The sequence below is a fragment of the Sinocyclocheilus rhinocerous genome, unplaced genomic scaffold (genome assembly GCF_001515625.1).
Source record: "Sinocyclocheilus rhinocerous isolate Xijiao unplaced genomic scaffold, SAMN03320098_v1.1 scaffold783, whole genome shotgun sequence".
Lineage (NCBI taxonomy): Eukaryota > Metazoa > Chordata > Actinopteri > Cypriniformes > Cyprinidae > Sinocyclocheilus > Sinocyclocheilus rhinocerous.
Window position 1 is genome coordinate 40,193 of NW_015654936.1, and position 23,282 is coordinate 63,474.

The 23,282-nt window shown below is 34.4% G+C and overlaps 1 protein-coding gene across 1 annotated transcript in view; it reads left to right on the forward strand.

Moving 5' to 3' along the window:
- Positions 1–18,338, forward strand: part of LOC107717813 (SITS-binding protein-like) — a 33,956-nt gene extending 15,618 nt beyond the window's left edge. The window contains exons 4-10 of the mRNA XM_016524682.1: positions 2,520–2,670; positions 8,797–8,991; positions 9,786–10,054; positions 11,351–11,487; positions 12,563–12,684; positions 15,415–15,594; positions 16,907–18,338. Coding sequence (XP_016380168.1) covers positions 2,520–2,670; positions 8,797–8,991; positions 9,786–10,054; positions 11,351–11,487; positions 12,563–12,684; positions 15,415–15,594; positions 16,907–17,083 — 1,231 coding nt within the window. The 3' untranslated portion in view covers positions 17,084–18,338. The remainder of the gene's footprint in view (positions 1–2,519; positions 2,671–8,796; positions 8,992–9,785; positions 10,055–11,350; positions 11,488–12,562; positions 12,685–15,414; positions 15,595–16,906) is intronic.
- The last annotated feature ends 4,944 nt before the right edge of the window (positions 18,339–23,282 follow it).

Sequence of the window (23,282 nt, forward strand, 5' to 3'; positions counted from 1 at the left end):
TATATATATATGTTAGAGGTCACGTTAACCAAAAATTTTCCGTCGTTGACAGAATTTTTTTATTAGTGACGGAAAAACCTGAAGACCGTCCATCACTTTGCCAGACACTGAGGGTGATCTATTGTAATTTATAACTGTAATTCCCACCCCTGTCCAGTTGGTGGCGAGTGCGCTCCAGTGTGGCAGCAGAGCGCGGGATCATCAGCTCCAGAACAAAAATAAAACTGTCACAAGTCTTTTGCTATGCCTTTGATTGCGCACCAAAGCCATTAGAAGGCAAGCCTGCAACCATTAGCCGAAAAAGCGTAACGGCTACAGCTAACGCTTCCGGTCTGGCAGTACATTTTTTTTTAATGGCTGTCAATGGAGGAGAGGCTTCACAACGCTGAATAAACAGCTTTTTAGAGGAAACGGCTGATCTGCTAATCTTCAACATGTTTTACACTAAACAATACTTTTGTATTGATCTATTTTTAGAGTTTACTGTGAAAAAATGCCATTTATAAAAGAAGCCACTGACTATTTGCGAAACATGGGATTCAGCTTACGGCATTTCTCATTCATTCCTATGGTATCCGTAAACTGCGGTTGAGTGTCGCACAACTCTGACTGAAATTCAGTGACGTCAAGGCTGTAATGTGATTGGTTATTAAGGGACATGTGATCCAAGTTAGCTCGGAGGTCAAAAAACAGTATATATTACCCGTGGAGATAAAAAGCAGCGTGAGAAGCATCCTGACTTCGGCAACCGTCTCTCTCGAAGCGCAGAGTCGTGTTGTGAATCTTGTCTGTTGGATGTTGGCGGTGTTTATACTGCAGCGCGACGAGGCTTATGCTGATCTCACTGTCAGCCAATGCGCACGCGCAAGACTGAGGCTGTTCGTGTGGGTCGAAAAACGCAATCAAGCTCTTATCGTTTGAACTTTGTAATTTTTTTTTTTTTTTTAGTTTTACATACAAACGTCATTGTTGTCAAAACAACCCCCTGTTCACACAGACTCATGAAAATGACTAAAAACACTGTATTATATGCATTTGCAAGACATCATCGTTTTAATATTCATGTTTTACAAATACGGTACTGTTTACAAAAGTTAGCATTTTCAGGCCCCCAAAACGCCTATCTAACATTATCTTGTAACTGAACGGCCAAAACGCATGAAAGAGTTTTCCAGTTTTAGTTGAAAACAGTGTTGTGTAAATGCCCCCTGAAATAATATGAATTTTTTTATGGAAATAAATTAAATAATAAATTAAAATGAATTAATGAATAAATAAACAACATTATATAATTTTAATACTGCTATATATATATATATATATATATATATATATATATATATATGTTAGAGACTTTGTTTTATATCAAAAGAAACAAAGCACAAAGCTTTAGTCTATTGCGATTTACTGGATGGGAGGCACTATAGCCTATGTACGGTTCATTCATCAACTGAAAACAGAATCGATTGGGATTTAAGAATCGATATTGGTTCATAAAAATGAGAATCTATTAAAAAAAAAATGTTTTACCCAGCCCAAGCATATTTTGTTGTTTTAGTGGCCTCCTCTGTCACTGTGGTGTGTGCTGTTGAACATGAAAAGTGACGCACAGTCTCTGTTCATCTGTTCTCATCATAAATAAATAAATAAATGCATAAACCCATATGCTCGTCCTGTAGGTTCATTATTAAAAATGAAAATGAGAACAAAAATACAAGCAATTAAATGTGTTATTATAATTAAAATATGAAAATTAAAATGGTGGGTAATAGTAGATTATGACGGAATTTTTGCATTTCGATTTTTTTATTCCTTACTATTGTGTATGGTGCGATGTTATTTTAGTATCACTGCTATTATAGTTTTTGTTAATATTTTGAATTATATTTTATTTTTATATTTTCTATTTTCATTTCAATTTTAGTCCAAAATGGTTCCACTTTATATTAAGTGGCCATAATACCTGTGTACTTGCATAGTAACTAGATGTGTACATAGTATGTAACCACAGTGTAAGTACACATTGGTACATAGTATCTACAGCTGTAATGTTTGTGTAACTACACACATGTAACAGCCCACTGAATGGTATAAGTACAAATGTGTAACAGGACATTGGTAACAATTATACATTTAAGTACTGAGTAATATTAATTAACCACATGTACTTACAGTACTATATGGTTAGGATTAGGTTTTGGCTTAGGGTTACTTGCATGTAATTATGCAAAATTTATTTTTATTATAATACTAAGTACATGTAACGTGTAACAAGGACGCCTTAAAATAAAGTTTTAAGTTATAAAATTATTTAGTTTTAGTTATTTTGGTACTTAATATAATTTTAAATGAAAATTAGAAATATTTTCTTGGCGACTAGCTGAGATACAATAAATTCAATATTATTTATATTTAATTTGTATTTTGTTAATGATTTTTTAAGGTTTTAGTTAATATTACCCTGATGTGTTGGTGTGTTAGAGTTTGAAGACTCTAACAAATACAATATTTCTCTGAAGGCTGCCTTTCTGGAAGCTTCTAGCAAACGTGGACTCGGGGGCCAAGCTAGAGCGCGAGCTGAGAACCTTCTCAAACCGGCTGAAGCGGCATCACCTGGGGGAGGGAGTCATCAGCCTCGACGAACATTCCACTGCTCTCCTCGCCAGCATGGTGGGTCACGCGCTCTAAATCACCCTCTGCCTGCTTCCTGCAGCACAATAACGTCTGACTGTTCTGCACAGTAAATTTGAAATCCGGTAAACAACACCATGAGAGTTAATTTGTATATCAGCTGGGGATTCATGATAGATAAATGTGTTTTTAAAAGAAGTCTTTTTATGCTCATCAAGGCTGCATTTACACTGCAAATACACAAAAAGTGATATTGCAAAATATTATCACAATTTCAAATTGAATATATGTTCAAATGTAATTTATTCCTGTGATGCAAAGCTGAATTTTCAGCATAATTTTTCCAACAATAATAATAATAAAAGCAACAATAATATAAAAGCGTCAAATCAAGTAGCTTGTTGTTTTATAAATAATAATTAAAACAATGAACAATTAACCCCACGTAATAAATAGGTTGTGAGAAAGCTGAAGTCATTCAGTGTCAGAGCGGCTGTGGTGATCTGCAGTATATTCCCCGTCTCTGACCTTCAGTGTGCTGTTTAATCTCCAGCCGTCAGCGGCTCGGCCTCTGCACCTGTTGTAGCTCCGGGCCTTCAGGCCTTCATTTTCTGCCTCAACACCCCACCGGCTCGCACAGCCCACAGAGCCAACTGGACAGCTTCTTCTGCATGTACATGTTGAAAATGATCATCTATCAATTGATTTTTTTATGGTTTATGTTTATATTTATGTATGGTTGTGTACAAGTAAGTGCAACAACTCAGTAACAGGGTTATTATAGTTAACTATAACCATTAAAAAAAACATGTTCATTGATTAAAATAAAATAAATGTGTACTGAAAAAAAAACCAACATATTTTATTTCAGCTAGTCGACAAGGCAACATTTCTCGTCAAGCTGAAGTACTAAAATAACAAAATAAACTAAAACTAATAAATTAAAATTAATGAATACTATAGACATATATTTAAAAATTGATTACATTTTTAAATAAAATAAAAGATCCAAAAAAAAAAAGATTTATTTTTTTTGTATTTTTGATAAAAACAAACAAAAAAAATAAATAAACAAAAAACAAAAACAACTACATTATTTGAAATAAAACAAAATATTTAAAAAGATGAGAAAAGAACATTTTATTCATGCTAGCTGCCAATCCAACATTTCTAATTTGTGTTTAAATTGAAGTACAAACAAAAGTAAATCTAAATTAATTAAAACTAAAACCTATAATTAAACTTGAAAAATGAAAACAGAAAATATATAAATAAAATCTCATTTAAAATATCAACAAAAAAAATTGTTTATAAATTATACTAAAATTATCTTCATAGTGTTATCTTTTTGTTTTTCACAGAAAAATACCAGTGTGGATATTTGGTTTAAATAAATGACAGAATGAGTGTTTTTTTTTTTTTTTAAGAAATCAATATGAATACGAGGCTAAAATCAATGTTACATTTTACAATTCACCTCAGCATTCAAGCAGCATCAGTGTCAGCTAATGTGCACAACCTTGAGTAATTATATAAAGTATATTCAAATCCGATTTAGAAGCACTGTGCATATGTAACATTTTGAACTAAGAAGTCTTTATTGTTAGTAGCCTTCAGCCGAATTATAAAACATAATTCGCCAAACTATTTTGATCCATGCACTTGGTGGAAAACCCAGTTTAAAAAAAGAAAACCATTGTTTCAGTCGTCAGTTACTCACCCTCATTTTGTACCAAACCTGTATGACTTTCAAAACAAACTAGTGACCACTAGTGGTGCATAAATGACAGACTTCGCTGTTCATTTTCATGCGGTTGATGGTGAGGTTTCTGAAGGACTCATTATAATCACAAACACAGGCCAGGGTCTGGCAAAACACGTTTCGTTTCGATACGGAGGTACATAGCAGGCAGAGTTACCGCGGGAACGCTGTGTTCAAGTAGAAACGTCTCACGTTCAAAGCCACCAGCTGGCCTGTTAAGTTCATTCTGACAGAACAAAACAAGTCCGAGCTGCTCAGTGGACATGAAAGGCTTCATTTTTCTAAGCGGATCTGCAGCCGGTGAGGAGAGGTCAGGATCTGATCCCCTGAGAGAAAGACACACGTCTCTGGTTCACTGAAATGCCAGCAGGGAACTGGTTTACAATTAGGGGATACTTGCTGTGTTAAGGAGACTGATATGTTGAACCAGTGTGGGCCATCTGTGTTAAGTTAGCTTTGTCTTTTTACCACTTTTTATGCATTTCTCAATGCTTTTATCTAAGGTTTATAGTGCATTCAAGGTGTATATTTTTATCAGAACACATATATAGGTTGTGTTATAGCGGCTGAGCTATGAACAGACTGTAAACCTGAAGGCTTGTACCTGAATTCCCCACATGAGCGCCACAGCTTAACATCTCTGGAGCATTTGATGTAACCACTAAGCCACGACCCCAACATGGGTTATAGGGAATATCATTATATAGTTGGGTCAGTGACAAATAAGAGTGCTAATGCTGGTTTCGGAAAACTTTTATACCTCTTTCAACAAAAGTTTCATTTTAGTGAGTCTAAAAATGTCATGTGGTGTAACCATCAAATAAAAAGAGTTTCCTTACACCCTGAATATATCTTTATTTTCAAGAATGTTTTAAAGGGGTCATATGATGCTTTTTTAAAGATCATTATTTGGTGTAACAGAATATGTTGACATGTTTTAATGTTCAAAAAACACATTTATTTATTTATTTATTTTACACATATAATATATTAATTCATAAATATTACTTGTTTTTTTCGGAGTGTCGCACCACATGACATTTTACAACCTGAGACTTATTGATATCATGCTAAAGGCATTTATCACAATGTCAAATTTATGTTTATATGGTTTCACATGGTTTTGAAAAACTTTAATATATCCTTTTTAATAATTTGAATGAGTCTAAAACGGTCATGTAGTGTAACCATGAAATAAAAAGTAATAACATATTATCGTAAAAAAATTAAATAAAAATAAATTGTTAATTCATAAATATCATTAGTTTTTGGTGAGCTGCACCGCATGACATTTTACAACCCGAACAACTGTGCTTTGCCATAAAAATTCATATTTTCTGATATTATAAGAGACTTATTAACACATGGGCATCTGCAGGGTTGCGTGTTGGTTACACCACATGACTTGGATTTAGCGGACAAGTTTTTCAAATATTAATAATCACTGAAGCAATTTTGCGAATTAATTTTTTTCTAAGAAATAATAATTATTAATATAATATAATAGTAATTATTATAGGTTATTATGATATTAGGACAGTTATCACCCTGATATTTCTGACTTCATGCCCCCAACATACATTTAAATTCAGAAATGCAATTAAGATAATAAATAAATATATCTAGACAAAAAAAAACAAAAAAAAAACTTGTTTATATTTATAATATTGCCCTTCATATTGTTTTTTGGCCATAAAATAAAAACAGACATCGGCCAGAAAAAAATATAATCTGTGCATACCTAAGAATTTTCAATTTTAGACTGTCTTGATTTATTGTTTATATTAACTCGTTATGTTTTATGACACACAGGCTGGTTACAATTTTTTGACTAATCAGGACATTGTTCTTAGGCATGCATGCTTGATTGATCTCAAAGCAGTATATATAACACTGAGCAGTTCGTTTCACAGCTGAATTCCTCTAGAAAGATCAGAGGCAGGTGAAAGAGAAAAAAAGCTAACTTTCTGCCAAGAAAAGAATGTTCTCTATGTCTAAAATACTTAAAAGGCTTATCAGAACATTAACGTCAATGTAATGCTGACTACAGCCCTCCTATTACAATAACTCATGACTTTGGTTTTACTCTTTTGAATTTTTTTTCATATTTGTTCCTTTTTCCATACAACACATTTTCCCTTCCATTACACTTACATTTTGCTAAAAATAGGCTATAGGCTCAAATAAAAAATTGTAATGTTTGATTATGACCTAAAATAACAAAAAACTGGGGACTTTATAACAAAAATATCAGATCACCCACAATGAAGCATAATTATGTGTGCTATCTGATACATGCACCACACTTTCCCATATCCCAACCTGAATAAAAGTCATACCACTAAATTGCAGTGGAAAACTTTCCCTTGTGTGACAGTTATACGAAACTCCAATTGGGGAAACAATCCCAATGCAGTTTTTTTTTCTTTGCTAGTTTCCATTTTAGCTTGAAATAACACAGTCATAAGCGGAACCAACAGCTTGACTTGGAATGAATTTGGTTATAAACACACTTGCCAGTATTCGCTATTTATTGCACAGATTCCTCATAAGCACAGCGTTCGGCATGCCTGTACAATATGATTACTATAAATGACATTATTGTTATATTTTCTCAGACGCCGGGGCTCTGTTAGCAACTGTCATGGTAAAAACATTAATAGGGGCTGAGGTATTATTTTCAGTGATGGTAAAACAATAATATTTTCCATACTGTTAAAATAATCAACAAAATAAGAATTCTGAGACTTTAACGCTGACGGCTGCCATTGTCTGTAATATCTGACTGCCTACAAAAGCAGACTACAAACTGTGTGTGTTAAAACGGTGAGACATTATGAGTGTGTTAAAGGAATAGTTCACCAAAAAAAATTTAAATGTGCTCAATTGATCCTCTGCAGTGAATGGGTGCCGTCAGAATGAGAGTCCAAACAGCTGATAAAAAAACATCACAGTAATCTACAACACTCCAACCCAAAACAAGTCCATTATTAAGACGTTTTTAACTTCAAACCATTGCTTTCAGCTAAAATATGACTCCTCCGTGCATAATATTGCTTTCTCCAGTGGAAAAAGTCATCTCGCCCGAATCAGGAGAGAAATATGCACCGATCAAGCACAGTTTACAAGCAAAAACAGTCCAGAACAGCTCTAAACAAATATGTTGGTGGATTTTGATGTGAAAGACAACAGGAGATGGACTTTTTTTTACTGGAGGAAGAGTTATTATGGATTATGGCCTTGTATTTTGGTCCGAAGGGATGGTTTAAAGTTTAAAAGTCTTAATATTGCATTTATTGTAATTCATTCTGACGGCACCCATTCACTGCAGAGGATCCATTGGTGAGCAAGAGGTGCAAAATTTCTCCAAATCTGTCATCTATATGGCCTGAGGGTGAGTACAATTGAAGCAAAATTTCATTTTTGGGTGAATTACTTTAAATAACGTTTAGATTTTACAGTTTTTCATGTAACCAAAAATTGTATGCATAATGCAGAAAATACAACAGGACTCTGATTTTGAAATGTATATGCTTTGCTACTTCCAGCTGCGCATTAAAAAGGTGAGGGACATAAAATATGCACTCACACAATCCCCTATAGCATATTACAATATAAATACAATTAAGTAAACATGACCATAATTCATCAACAGTAGATCATAAGCAATCATACACATGCAATATTCATTGATTGTGAACTACCGTGTTTTGACGTTAAAATGCATAGCGCTCACATTTATTTAATGAAACCGCAGCCTTTTGAGGTTTAATAACATATTAGTCTGTTTTTCTTTCTTCAAATTTAAGACCTCTCAAATTGATAATTTTGTTATGCCACTTGTCTCATTTTTAAGGACCACAGATCTAATAAAATCTTGTTTTTATATGTCATGTGGTTAATTTGTTAACTGTGATTTAGAAGCACTGCTGAATTAAATTATAAACCTTATAAGACATTTGAGAAAGCATTTCATCATACATAAGGTATTTTTTTATATAGAAAATTTATATTAAACCGTTTTTTTTTTTCATACTTGAAAATATACAGATGAATTCATTAATATTTCATATCTGGGTGTCATTGGTATCAAAACGTTTGAAAACCCCTGACCTAAAGAATATGTTGCAATATCAAAAATATTTTATTATATTCCAAAATATTATTTTATTTGACTGAATTAGCCTAAACTAGGTTATACCAATGAAAGTTCTTAAAATGTTTACATTTTTACAACATCAAGTTTTTATTTTCCTGTGTAGGTCAGAAATATCGAACAAGCTTGATTTGCAAGGTTAAAATGTATCATTTGTGCACCAAAATGTATGACTTTTTAAACAGGTGCCATTAGACAAACAAACAAACTTTTTAATATATTTGCCAATTATTTTTTGCCTTTCTAGGACCACAGCTACCTCAATAGCAAGAAAAGGACGTCTAAGAGACAGACGAGGGACCTCCCTTTTGTAAAGCTTCTAAACATTTCCATCACCCTGTCCCCGTACCTGAGCGTGGACTCGCAGCAGTTCCAGACCTCCATTCAAGAAGGCATTGAAGACTACTGGCTGAGTCTGCCCTCAGGACCACAGGGCCGACCGGTAAGACTGACTGATTGCTTGTCACTGCGTCTGTCTAATTTTAAAGTTCTAGTTTTTTATTTAAATGTCTATATAATTTTAATTTGTTATTATTCTTTTAATTTGCTTAGTTTTAGTTATTTTAGTACTTCAACCTAAAGGGAACATTTAAATGTTATTAATATATTACTTTTTATGGTTTTAGTTTTACTTAATAATGATCCTGCTTGATGCCATTTTTGTCTGGACCTATTAATGAATAATAATTTTTAAAAAAACTATACAAATATACAGTGACTTGAAGTCTCCTATGAATATATCCTACATTTCTTAATGTAAATTAAAAATGTAAATGTTGACCTTTTGGGGCATAAAGTAAAAATGGTCAGGGTGGTACAACTGTCCTGATATTATAATGGAGGGGGGGGTCTTATTAAAATGAATGAAATTCTTGAAAATACTTTATTAAATCGTTTTTAGTATCATTAAATCATTTTATCAGGTTATATGTCATGTGGTGCAACTCCCCAAAAACTTTGACTTGATTTTTGATTATTTGTATGATTTAAATTCATGGTATCTGTCACAAAATTTAAAAAATGTATATATGAAAATATGAAAGATGTGTACATTCATATGTATTAAAGGTGTAAGGAAAGTACTGTTATTACTTAATAGTTTCTTGAAAATTGTATACAAGTTTAGAGATTTTTCCTATTCTTTTTCATTGATACGCTCTTTGTTCTTGACCCATATGCTTATCTGTGCATTATTATTGTTTACTTTTAATTTTTACATGATTTCTCTTTCATAAGGTGCCTCTGTTGACTCAGTGGAAAGGAAAGTACAGTGTGAAGCTCAACATCACCAACCCAGAAGCCACGAATTGGTTTCTGGACAAAGTGGACAGCTTACATAGCCATTTGGGCATGGAGTATGTCATCCTGGAAGGCGGTGAGGGGAACCCTTTCGAGGAACAGGCCCTGCGCCCCCCTCTGGCATGGGTTGGGGATGAATACATCAGACTTCTGGCTGACCTGGCAGGGAGGATAGGGGAAAATACCATTGTGACCTCAGGAACAAGGTATTTGGTTGAATGTTTTAAATAATCCCAATCAATTACTGTGACTTTGCCAAGTAGTGCATGGATCAACATCCTTGTGAGGTTTTAGGTTAGAGTCAGGGCTGGGATTGGGATTTTCAGGTAGTTTGGTTAAGTTTGTTTGAGCGGAATGTTGTTCAAGGATCAACTGAACATTACAATCCAAGAATTTGCCCCATTTGGCAAAATCATGACCAACCTACAACTTTGGGAACAATTAACAGACTTTGTTCAGACAGGGAACCAAAATCCAAAATCCATTCTTGGCATGTCCGACTCAAATCTGTCGTCTGAACCTCAAAAAAAATACACCAAATCTGATTTTTTTTTACAAGTCTGATCCAAACCACATGCATACATGTGATTTAAAATCTATTTAACTCTTTCCCCGCCATTGACGGAATTTTCCATCTTTCCGTGTTTTCACTGTTGCATGGCAGGAGGTGCTATTACACATCTCCTGATGAGTACTGAACATCTGGATCAAAACACGGTGAAGAAGATGCAGAAACAATCGATTACACATGAAAACAGATGCATATGTAAAATAACGTGATCATCAAGCATTAAACAGCATATAAATAAAAAATGTAGACCCCAGGAAGTGGTTTAGGATTGTGAAGTTTTGGGGGTGTTGATGGAAGTGATCAACTCCATCTATGTTTTGATCATCGATCTGAATCCAATCCAGACATAGACACGATTTTCTCAGCTTTTTGTTCAAAATGTTGCTTTTTTTAATGAAACTTGCCCACATTCAAGTCTTGATTAAAAGAAGAATGGATGAAGCTAGAATAAAAGCAGAGGCTCTGTTATTTCTTTTGGGGGCCATAAAAGTTTTGTAAAAAATAATCAAAAATGTTGGTGGTTGCTGGCAACGTTTTTTTTATTTATTTATTTTTTAAATGCTGGTGGGGAAAGAGTTAAAATGGAGTTTTGGAAGATTTTATGAATGATGTATCATGTTAACAGCACTGTGGATATACCGTGTGTAGCAAGAGGCAGTTTCCCATCTTCTCTTTCCACAATGATAGTTACTTCTTGTTGTTGTTGTTGTAGAATACTCTTTGCTTTGTTCTGGCTTGTACAGTTTGTGTACAATTTCCATGGCAAGGTACTGATATCGATTATGGTTTGAACAAGATCCAAAATGTCAAGTAGACAGTTGAAAAACAGACTTTCCCATAAGAAAAAAAAATATTGGATTTGGAAAACAAATTGGAATTGTGTTGTAGGTGATTCGAATTGTTTTTGAACTGGCCGATTTTGTGCACACAGGTCCAGACACAAAGCGCTCTTCATCCGTATGAGTGCGCTGCAGTCAGACTGGAGTTACTCTGGCCTGAAGGGCATCATTCTATCCCTGCTGCATCACAGTCTTCTGGGATATAATTTCTTCATTCCTGATGCAGTAGGTAATACCTGCCCACACATGCATAAATACACATGTACTTTTTGTGAAAATTCATACCATAGATAAAGACAATAGAATTTAATCAACTGTCTTCTTTAATCCTTTACAAAAACAAAAGACCACTGGCACACAGTTGTACAGTACACAGTATGATACGAATAAATCTCATAAAATATGTCCAGAATATTCCCAGGTCACATTTGACCAGTTAATCAAAAATCAAAAATTACATTTTAAGCCTGTTAAAAATGAAGCCTGTTTTTAGGACTATTAGATTTGTTACTTTGTTGCATTGTTACTTTGACAGTTAAGCACATTTTCCTCACATATTCTCAAAATACTGTAATAATATATCATATGTTAGAAAAATCTTCCTGAAACTGAACAGTTTATGGATCCTTTAGCCAAAATCTAACAAACAGTTTGCATATGTGTATCATATTTGATAAATCAGGCTTTTATGGCCCATATATTATGAAAGAGAAAATATGGAGCTCATATTTGTTCAGAGACCCAAACTGAGCAAAAATATGCAATTTGGCGAAGATGCTGATATATGGCCAAAACATAAGATTAAATTCAGATAGCTTCGTAATATAAATCAATGAGATCTTTATATAACAGACTACTTGCTGTTTCTTCAAAAAGTTTCTTCAGTCCAGTAAGTGTTCATCTTGAAATATTACTAAAAAGATAAAAGTTATTCTTACATTTACTTTATAAAAATCAGTAAATACTGATTACCATATACCATGAACTGAAGAGGGATGACAGTATTTTCAATTACATGAAAAAGCATTTTACTTAAGAAAAAGTATAAACTATCAATTTGACGACAGAAGGCATGTAGTAGATTGTGTACAACAGGTTTTTCAGCAAGATTTGATCACGTTGATAATTTACAGGCCTTAGAAATTTGTGTATCAAATATGTTACAGTAGGCTTTATAGGGTTAAGCACATTTTGCTTCCAATTTCTAATAAAAACAATATCACAATGCTAGAAAATCGTTATTGTCCACAAAAAAAAATGAATTTCTTGACGTGTGAATGCATTTGTGGGACTGTCAATCGCAGGAGGCTCTCTCTCTGCCGAACTGGTTGCCGATGACGAGCTTTTCGTTCGTTGGCTGGGAATCGCAGCTTTTCTTCCTGTCATCAGCTTCCAGACACCTCCATGGGTCTTTGAGAAGGAATGGGTGAGTGCCACAAGGGCGGGTCCTCGGCCCCATCCGGGTTTTAGCTTTCACTTCAGTTCCTTTCTCGTTGTGGTCAGAAAATAGGGAATAAGATGGAGCCAAGTGGGTCATACAATAAGAAAGTCTTGAGTTTTCAGGAAGCAAAACTGGGCACAATATGTTAACCATTGAGAGTTAAATGCCTCAGAATTAAAGGCGGTTTCTTTTACACTCCTAGCATAACATTGGAAACATAATACTCATTCACTCCATGGTGTACCATGAGAATGTCCTCCTCAAAATACTACCTAAATACACGCCAGAATATTCAGTCCCAAGCGCTGATATGTTTGAGCCCTAAGAGCCCGGTTTGAGTTTAGGACCGGCACAGAGCATCCTCCAGGTGGCCGTTTTTCTTGCATTTCATGGTGTAATTGCTTGGCCTTTCCCCAACATCACCTGTGGTTAAGGGTCCATCTGGTCTGCATTAGCATCGCTTTCAAATTTATGACTCTCAATCTCAACTGTAATGAGAACCGCTGCACCAGGAATGATAATGAATCGTTGGATAAGAGGAAAAGAACATTTCCAGAGACAATTACAGGTTTCATTAGTGATTTGACCTTACAGACTAGAATAAGTAGTGGTCATTGTTTTTTTTTTCTAATCCCTGGTAGGAGTAAATCTTTCAATGGATTTCATTGCTAGAAATGGTCAAATAGCAGGAAGTAGAGGGACAGTTGACTTAAAATGAAAATTCTGAAAATGTATTATTCACCCTTGCCCTGGAAGGCTACTTTGCAGTGGACGCTCTTGAAGGGTTGCCATGTTAAATTAATATAAATTATGCTTTTTAAGCATCTTTGGGCTTGTTGTTTGGGCTCGGCCAATAAAGCAATCCATTTTATGGAGTTAATAAAGTAGGCAGTTGCAGCCCAGGAGAAAAAAAAAGTGCACTTCCAAAATGTACTTAAAGTGCTCTATTTTCACGCACTAATTTTGTAATTAATATACTAAAAATTATTCTTTAGTACTTCTTAAGATGATCTTAAGAATATCTAAGTGTACTCAATCTAACTGTGCTATTTTGGGACACCATGAATATGAACTAAAATGGGCTTTTGACATACTTTCTCTGTATTAAAATTTTTTATTTAGATACCACTTAATACACTTAAACCCACTAGTGTATGAAATATGAGTACACTCAGATGTTTCTAGGATTATTTTAAGAACAAGTTTGAGTATATTAAGTACAAAATTAGTGCGTGAAAATGGAGCACTTTAAGTACATTATGGAAGTGCACTTTTTTTTCTCCTGGGAGGTCGCAATATTTTCATATGTGGCTTATTTCCAAGATAACGTGTTTGGATTTGAGTTTATTGTGGGCTTGTTCTTATCTGTTTGTTTGTTAGCAAGATCAGGCAACACTAATGAGTCAGGCATACCCTGTGATTTCTTGCACTGCATATACAGAAAAGACAGAACTCTGATACACGTTTAAATGCTTCATTAACAGCTAGTTGTTCAGTTCGTTTCCATACACACTGCATAGAATTTATGTAAATGCGGTTACCACAGCCTGATTTTTTTCAGGAGTCAATTCATTTGTAGAATATGATTATCACTCCCATAAATTACTGAACTGTGTGTGTACAGAAAATAATTAAGAACTGTAATTTGAAGTGACCAACAAATTTAGCTGCAATGTGTGTGTGGCCAAAGAGGGACAAAATGAAGAAGACTGAAGCTTTCAGGCTTCATAAAGAACAAGAAATCAACAACAACAAAAAAAACATATTCTAAAAGTAATATGTACAACTGAAATTTATGTTGATATTCTCAAAAAAAAAATCTTGACATCCCTCCGACTGCCTATGGAATGTTCATGAGGGAAGTAGTGTTGCCCGTTAAAAGAAAGAATCATTCTTTTGAGTCGTATCTTTCAACTGAATCAGTTGATCGGGTCCAAAAAATCATCTAAATGATTCGTTCTCGAATCAGACTGACTCTGCATGGAAAAAAGTTGTAACATGTTCTCATTTTGTGTTCTGAGGAAAAAAGTCTGATGGATTTGGAACGACACGACGGTGAATAAATGATGACAGAATTTTTGGGTGAATTATCCCTTTAATAACTCTAGGACGTCTATTTGAACAGTGAGAAAATGGTATTGGAACATTCGTTGGTTTTGATCTTGGCTCATGGATATCATCTGGACAGTCGTAACCCTCTTAAATCATAGTTCATTAGTATTATTAATATTAAATGTGTTGATCATACTGAAAGGCTTTACTTGCCATTATTTTCCATTCTCTTTGGATTATTGCCTTCTGCAGGCTGTGTGTGTGTGTGTGTGTGTGTGTGTGTGTGTGTGTGTGTGTGCGTGCATGTACTAGCTTTTGTGCGATTACCCAACACCCATTAGAGATCCAATGACTATGTTGGGTCTAAATAGGAGGAAAACTGTTTCCTGCAGGCCTGTTTTCTCCATTTAAAATTAGGCCGAACTCAGGCAGTTACTCAAAATTCATTTTTTCATCTAAAGAATACATTTTTTATGAACGTGGTTTTGCTTTGTTTCCGTCACCAGAGGCTGGCTAGGATGTTAACTGAAGGATATGACCTCTCAAGGAATGTTAGAAACAAACCACAGCAGAACTAGATGAGAACGGTGTTGAACAAAAACTCACATCCTCTTTCATATACGCTTTATTAAGTGTTCACTGACAGTTTCACCTTCTTCCTAGGTCCTAAACCTCACCAGATTGTACATAGCCAAGCACCATGACTTTGTCATTCCTTTGATACTGAAATACGCAGAGGAATGGCAAGAGACTGGAAACCCCATCTACAGGCCGCTGTGGTGGCTCAGTCCAAATGACCCAATCACGTTCACTATTGATGATGAGTTCCTCATTGGAAATGAGGTAAGCTGCTTATAGAACGGTAAGATGTGCAAGTCACTTTTTTACTAATTGGCCCATTTAGGAGTAACCTGAGCTTAAGTGCCCTGCTCGAAGACATGGTGACTGTGATTTTACCAAGTAGGACATATTTCTGAATCATTTGTTGGTTTTGGAATAATACAGCCCTAACCTGAAATCAGTAGAATTATATGTTTTCAGTGTTGATTTCGACAATTAAAGTTCTGACGAGATGTTAGTTAATGAAGGGTTTTCAAAGCCAGAATTTCAGTGCACATCATTTTACTTTTTCCCGCAATCTCTGTGCTTATAATGAGGAAATTCCCACAAACATTCACTCACTATAGCAATGTGGGTCAATGGTTTGAAATCTCTCTCAGGCTGTTTGTTTCTTATGCTATTGTGTGTCGGGTAAACTTTTTCAACTAAAATGACTCCATAGCACCACCTAGCATCTAAAGCCCAAAGAATACTTCATTTTTTTTTATAGATAATAATTTCCTTTGGAACACTGAGCTGGTTTTGTTACAAAGACCTGGCAACCCTGGCTTATTCATACAGTTGACGTGTAGCCTTTCATAGTATATGCCACTTGATTGCACGAATGCAGGCAGTCAATACATGCGCTCTAGAAAATTTCAGAAGTTATGAAGGATATGACTACTTCCCTCATATTGACCGAAAATATGTCTTTGTACTCTTCTAAACTAAAGTTGCAGCTCTCTCATAACCCCTTCGCACAAGCGCTTGTCAATGCAGGCATCTGTTGTTGTTGCAGTCTCCACTATTTTGTTGTTCCATTTCTTTAGTTTCGTATTTTCCTGTGAAACAACAGCCCGTGTTGCCACCTTGTGGAACTACTGATTAGTGCAAAACAAATTCAATTCAAATGTGCGACCTGTGCATGTGTACAAAGTATGCACGGTTACAAAAATCGAGTGGTGCATGTAGTATGCATGTACTATTCTGGTGACAAAATTTTCATCACACATTTATCCAGGTATCAGAATATAAATGTGATTAATCACCTCATGTAAAACATTTCTTAAATAGTAAGTGTCGCCTTGTAGTTACTGAAGCCAAATTCGAATCCTAACCTTCAAGGATTAACAAAGATGCTGATGAAGTCCTATTTGGCGAAATTGTGATCACCAAATGGCACAATAGTGATAGTTCATAGATCATCCCTGTGGGTTTGAACCTATAGCCTTTCGATTTCCAGTCTAGCTAGGCTACATATTCAAAACTGGGCTTTCAAGGTGATCCCTGCTATTGTATACTTGAAGTTTGAAGTTTTTTTCTTCTGCTTTTGTAGGTCCTTGTTGCGCCAGTTACTGAAAAAGGAGCTTTACAAAGAGACATATACCTCCCGGAGAGTGACTTTCAGTGGCAGGACACTAACAATGCTCAAGTGTTTGATGGAGGGACGTTTCTGGAAAGTTACCCAGTCGGCCTTGGGGACGTGGCGGTTTTTGTACGATGGAGATCCTGAGGCTTATTTACCACTTTTTTTCTATTTTTGAAATTTTCACTTGTGCTGATCTCAAATTGCACTTTCCATAAAGACTGTGTCTCAAGGAATCTTGAGATTAGGTAGAAGATCATTTGCACTTTAAAAATCAAAGTGGTTTATATTTTCTCATGATTTTTAGATCCCTCATGTTTTCTCCGCTACTTGTTTTAATTCGTACATTTTTTGGACTTTTTTCTTCAGAACGCAGTTTACATTTGATAGATTCTTACAGCCTCTTAAATTGTTATCATGATATAGAGCTAGAAATCAAACTCTTTGCTTAAGAACAATCAATGGAATTTTATGAAGACCAAACAATCGAAAAAAATCGCTAAATTGAGAAAGACTCTACAAGGAAAAACCAATGCGCTAAATGGATGAAGATGAAAATACGCTAAACATCACTCATCTCATCTCAGCGGGGTTTTTACTTGAACTTTGCTGAATATTTGATGTAGTTTTGTAATGTTTTACCTGTACCTCAAGTTCTCATGGTGTTTTCAACGTATATTTTTCGTCATGAACTGTGAGAGAAGCACTTACTGATAGAGAAGACTGAAATTAAGGGCTTTTAGGGTGAATAGCACAATTATTTTTGTCTACAAAACAAGAATATTGAAGATCAATCATTAGTAGTAGAATATGAGCCGATGCCAAACAAAATTTTCATAGCTGTACAGTCTTAGTTGAAATGCAACACACAACAAAGGACAAACTGTTATTTCATAATGGTCGTTTTTGAGAGATTTTGATATTATGCTGATCTTAATAATTATTTGTTTAGCTTCTTGTAGTTGACCAGATTAACCAATATGGTATTTCTAGATCTTAAGTAATTCATAGGACATTATTCAAGGTAGAATTATAGTTTTGTATTTATATCAATTCAGACTAAACTTGATCATTCATTGCCTTAACTTTAGAAATACTTTGATGACTGTAGCGGCATTTGTACATTTTGTCCCATGAAATATAGTTACTAATCGTTATAAAGCTGAATTCCACAATTACAAATGATTTGGGATAACGGATGTAGATTTTTCACAGCCCGAGGGCAACAATTGTCCTGTAGAATTGTGGTTTAACGAGTCTGGGCAAAATACAGATGCATTTTATAATTTTATAATTTGCTAGAGGTGATGTATGGCAAGCTGTTTTAAGTTTAATCTAAAACATATTAGTGTCTAGTTTCATGCTACTAGTGCTTATTTTTTTTAGCTGCTAGTATCTATTCCATTAGGTACTAATATGTACTTTTTGGCTTCTAGTGCTTATTCTTTAGGTACTAGTACCTTATTAAACATACTAGTACTTATTCATTAGATTCTAGTATCAATTAAAATAAGAGTTTAAGAGTAGTAAAAGTTTTATTTTACTAGTAATATTTTTTATTGAACTCTACAGTGGCCATTCTGACTAGTCATAACATATGATGAGTAAAAAAGCAGTTGTGACTAGTATAAGATTTGTTACTAGTAACAGTTACAAAAGATACTAGTGTCTAATAAATAAGTACTAGTATCTAATGAATACTTACTAGTAAAATGTAAAAAGATACTAGTCACTATTGGAATACATACTACTCATAACTGAATAGTTGATATCTGAATGACAGATTGGTACAATTTTGAAATGTGTTTCTAGTAACTGTAGAATAGTAACTAGTTACTACTGAAATACGTACTAGTATCTAATGAATAAGAACTAGTATCTTTAAAAAGTTACTAGTACCTAATAAGCACTAGTCAATGATAAAAAATGTAATTGCGTTACTAGTAACAGTAGAATACATACTAGTTACGATTGAAATAAGAACTAGTATCTAATAAATAAGAACTAGTGTCTTTAAAAAGTTACTACCTAAAGAATACGTACTAGTATCTAATGATAAATAAGAACTAGTATCTTTAAAAAGTTACTAGTATCTAATGAATAAGCACTAGTCAATGGTAAAAATTTGAAATGCATTACTAGTAACAGTAGAATACATACTAGTTACAATTGAAATAGGTACTAGTATCTAATGATTAAAACCTATTATCTTAAAAAAATTACTAGTACCTAATGAATGAGCACTAGTCAATGGTAAAAAAAAACTTGAAAGGCATTACTAGTAACAGTAGAATAGTTACTAGTTACGATTTAAATAAATACTAGTATCTAATGAATACGAATTAGTATCTTTAAAAGTTTACTAGCACCTAACGAATAAGTACTATTAACTAATGAATAGCACTAGTAGCTAATGAATAAGCACTAGTAACTAATGAATAAGCTATAGTTGCTAATGAATAAGCACTAGTAGCTTATGAATAATCACTAGTAGTTTATGAATAAGCATTAGTAGTTTATGAATAAGCACTAGTAACTAAATAAGCACTAGTAGCTAAACAATAAGTACTAGTAACTGAAGAATAAGCACTAGTAACTAATGAATAAGCTGTAGTTGCTAATGAATAAGCACTAGTAGCTTATGAGTAATCACTAATAGTTAATGAATAAGCACTAGTAACTAAATAAGCACTAGTAGCTGAAAAATGATTGCTAGTAACTGAAGAAAAAGCACTAGTAGCTAATGAATAAGTACTAGTACTTAGATACTACTGTAGTAGCTAAAAAAAAAGTACTAGTAGCATTAAAATAGATGTGTTTTAGGGGTTAAATGTTAATATGGCTTGCCATAGATGCTGCTACTTTCACACCCATGCCGTGACAAGGTCCAAACTTGGAGGATTGGTCCCCGTGCTAAAACACTAAATCACAATCACCGCCGTGTGAATCTACAGTGCAGAGAGAGAACGAGAACTTGATCAGTATCACCTGATACGTGTGGCCTACTGGGAATGTCCTCTTAATCCTCACTGTGATTTTGAATGTTTACTGTATCTGCAGGTTTCTCAGGTCAAAGATATCAAATCCAAGAGAAAGAAAATGTCTTACGCCCCAGCACACTGTTGATGTCTTAATCTCTTGATGCTCTTTTCATTTGAGAATTTACAGAGAGACTAATTGTGATGATCTCATGCAGAGTGGTGTTTCGGGAGCCTTTTTTGCTTGTATTTTATATTAAAATGCTGCGCTATGAAAACGATATGCTGAAATGTTCCCTGCTGAGCAATCTTTGACTTTTTTGTAGGAATCAGGTGCCACAAGCCGATCAGCAACATGCATATATCATATGACTGCCATTTTCTGTCTTCTGTCAATCTGAAAAATAGAGATGTCAATCTGCAATAAAGTTTACATTTTGTTACTGTAGGAACCCATTGTTTGAAATCTTGCTTGCAGACTGAAATGAAAAATTATAAGAAGCAAATAAGGTATGAAAAAAATAACTAACTTTTTATCAAATTATTAAAAATTATATAAAAATATTTTTACACATAGAATAATGGGAATTAGTAACATTTAGATGAATTATGGTACTGATAATGAGCTTAAATGTTCTGAAAATGTCAATACAGCTGAATCAAATGTAATTTCTTCTTTTGATTTTGGGCTGAAAAGTAACTTAAATCTCAAATACTTTCTTACTGTTTGCATAATATAGGCATACAGTATGTGTAGTAATAACATTTAGATGAATTATGGTACTGATAATGAGCTTAAATGTTCTGAAAATGTCACAATACAGCTGAATCAAATGTAATTTCTTAATTTCTTCTTTTGATTTTGGGCTGAAAAGTAACTTAAATCTCAAATACTTTCTTACTGTTTGCATAATATAGGCATACAGTATGTGTAGTACTGCATGGAAATAGAAATACATCAATCTATAGATGTGTGCTGTTTGACGGTGTTGGAATTCCCGCCTTGGTCATTGCAGAAGTAGCCACCATCTAAGACCCTTCAATAAATTGTAAGCCTATAGCCTATATGTAGTTTTATTGCTTGTGTGCACAGGGATATGTAAGCGAGCGTCCATGCTCTCACAGTATCAGTGGCTCTGCTGACGATGAAAACCTGCACTAATTCCACTTAAACCCAATAAGAATTATTTATAGTAGCAGAAAGCATGCAAACGGAATCATATGGAAAACACATTCAGGGGCCCCAACCTTACCTTACACTGGCCCTATTCCATTACAAGCTTTTCTGGAACCATGCAGCCACACAGACACAACACAAAAAAGGTTATACTTATTATTTCTTTTATAAAATAGTATATATTGTTTGATTATCATAGTATTGAATGCAATTCTGTAGTAGTAGTTAAATATTTGAATATATACATGCATATTTTGCAATCAATTGTTTGTGTTTATAGATACAACCAACAACTTTAAATGGAATGTTTTGTATTTCTTCATCGCAATGCTTCATGGGATTGTAGTTCTTTCCCAAATCACAGCGTTAAGTACACAGTCTTTTAATGTTATGATTCAACTCCTAGCTGGTTGGCTTGGTTCATGCTCACAGTTCATTTAAAATGCTTTTTGAAAAACCCTATAGGAAAAATATATGGGAAAAATACCTCTGGAAACAGTGCAACCAAAAAAGTGGGCGGGCACTAATGCACTCTATTGGTCAGTAAACCAGGTAGCCCCATCCCCAAACTCACACCATTGGTTAAGCCAATGCTGCTGTTACATTTTTCAGAAAGATCAATCCACCTATGAATGGCTTATAGTTATTACAGGAGAAACTATTTTAACATACAAATTTCACCTTTAACCCCTTAAATGTCACCCCCCATTTTTGACCATAGACGTGAAAGTGCACTATCCAGACTTAAATTGCAATAATTCATGAACACTTTGGAATGCAGACCTAAGGTTGGACTCTTTTTGTAAGAACAATTTTTAAGACAATCTGCAGATTATTAAGTGGAATCATTTCAAAATATGAAAGTATCAAAACGTTATAGGTTTAAATTTACTGCAAAGAAAATGCACTCTACCCATTTTTGTATTTCATATAAAATAAATATTTTACAAAATATTTCTGAATCCAAAATTGCTATAAAATTAAAGCCTTGTGTGTAAATGAGTTATGTTCCAAATTTGAAGTTGATAAAAAAAAATTTGAGGTTCCTGTGAGATTTTATTTAGGGCGTTATACCATGAACAGCCACCGGCTGCCATTCAAACTCCATTGATTTTTTAATGCATTTTTCTGTCACAAATGTTTTAATTTCTCTGTCATATTACTTATATCACAAAATAACCACCAAATATGGAATCCTGAGACTCAGACCTTTCCGATAAAATGCATTTTGTCAAGATTATAAAAAGTTTTTATTCTAAAAGACCGTAATACATTTTGTAAAATGGCACTTGACTCCACCCACTAAGGGGGAGGAGACCCCTAAAACATTTACAGTATCATTTCCATTGTAACGCAATGTCCGATTTCAAAACGGTTTTGACAGGATGAATTTTTGAGCTTTTAAGCTTTCAAATGATATGTAATTTATGATGATTACTAAAATATATGATCGAGAAAAAAATACAACGAAAAAAAAAAGAGTGCCAAGTGGCCTACAGGTGGGCCTGTGACACTTATGGGGTTAAGTATTGGTTAACGAACAACACTCAAATTCAGTCTGCTAGTGTTTCACATGAAGCTCAATGAGTCTGAGTCACATTCATATACTGCCAACTCAATACAAATGTCTTTGGACTTCTCAGCTGCACACAAACCACACTAGTTCTGAAATTGGGGGTTCAGGCTAATTTTAGAAAGGTTTAAAGTGTTTGTTAAAGTGAAAAGTTTTAGTGTGGAAGTGGTATCTGATAATAATCGAGATGTGTTTTGAAAAACAGCATGCAATAGACCAAAGACTATTCGAGGTAACAGTACTACTCACATTAGGGTTGTAAACACAACTGAATGGATACTAGTATCAGAGAGTGGTCTACACTTACCTGTCCAAAAAAAGAAGTAACTTGGGCATCACTACAATGGATTTTTTCTATCATCACATGCCCCCATTAATTTTTGGGTGAACTATCCAATGCACGATAGGCTACACCAAGAACGATATCTAAAGATAATAATATATCTAATAACAGACAGTAACGCTATAAGCGTGTGCTGCTGTTTTGACGTTTGCCACACTTTAAATTTTCGAGATCTTTAAAGCAGGATGGATTCTGATTGGCTGTCAGTGTTTTTACTGGCTGTCAATGTTTTAGGGGGGGGTGTAGGTTTATGTGTAGGTTCGGAGTAGGGCGAT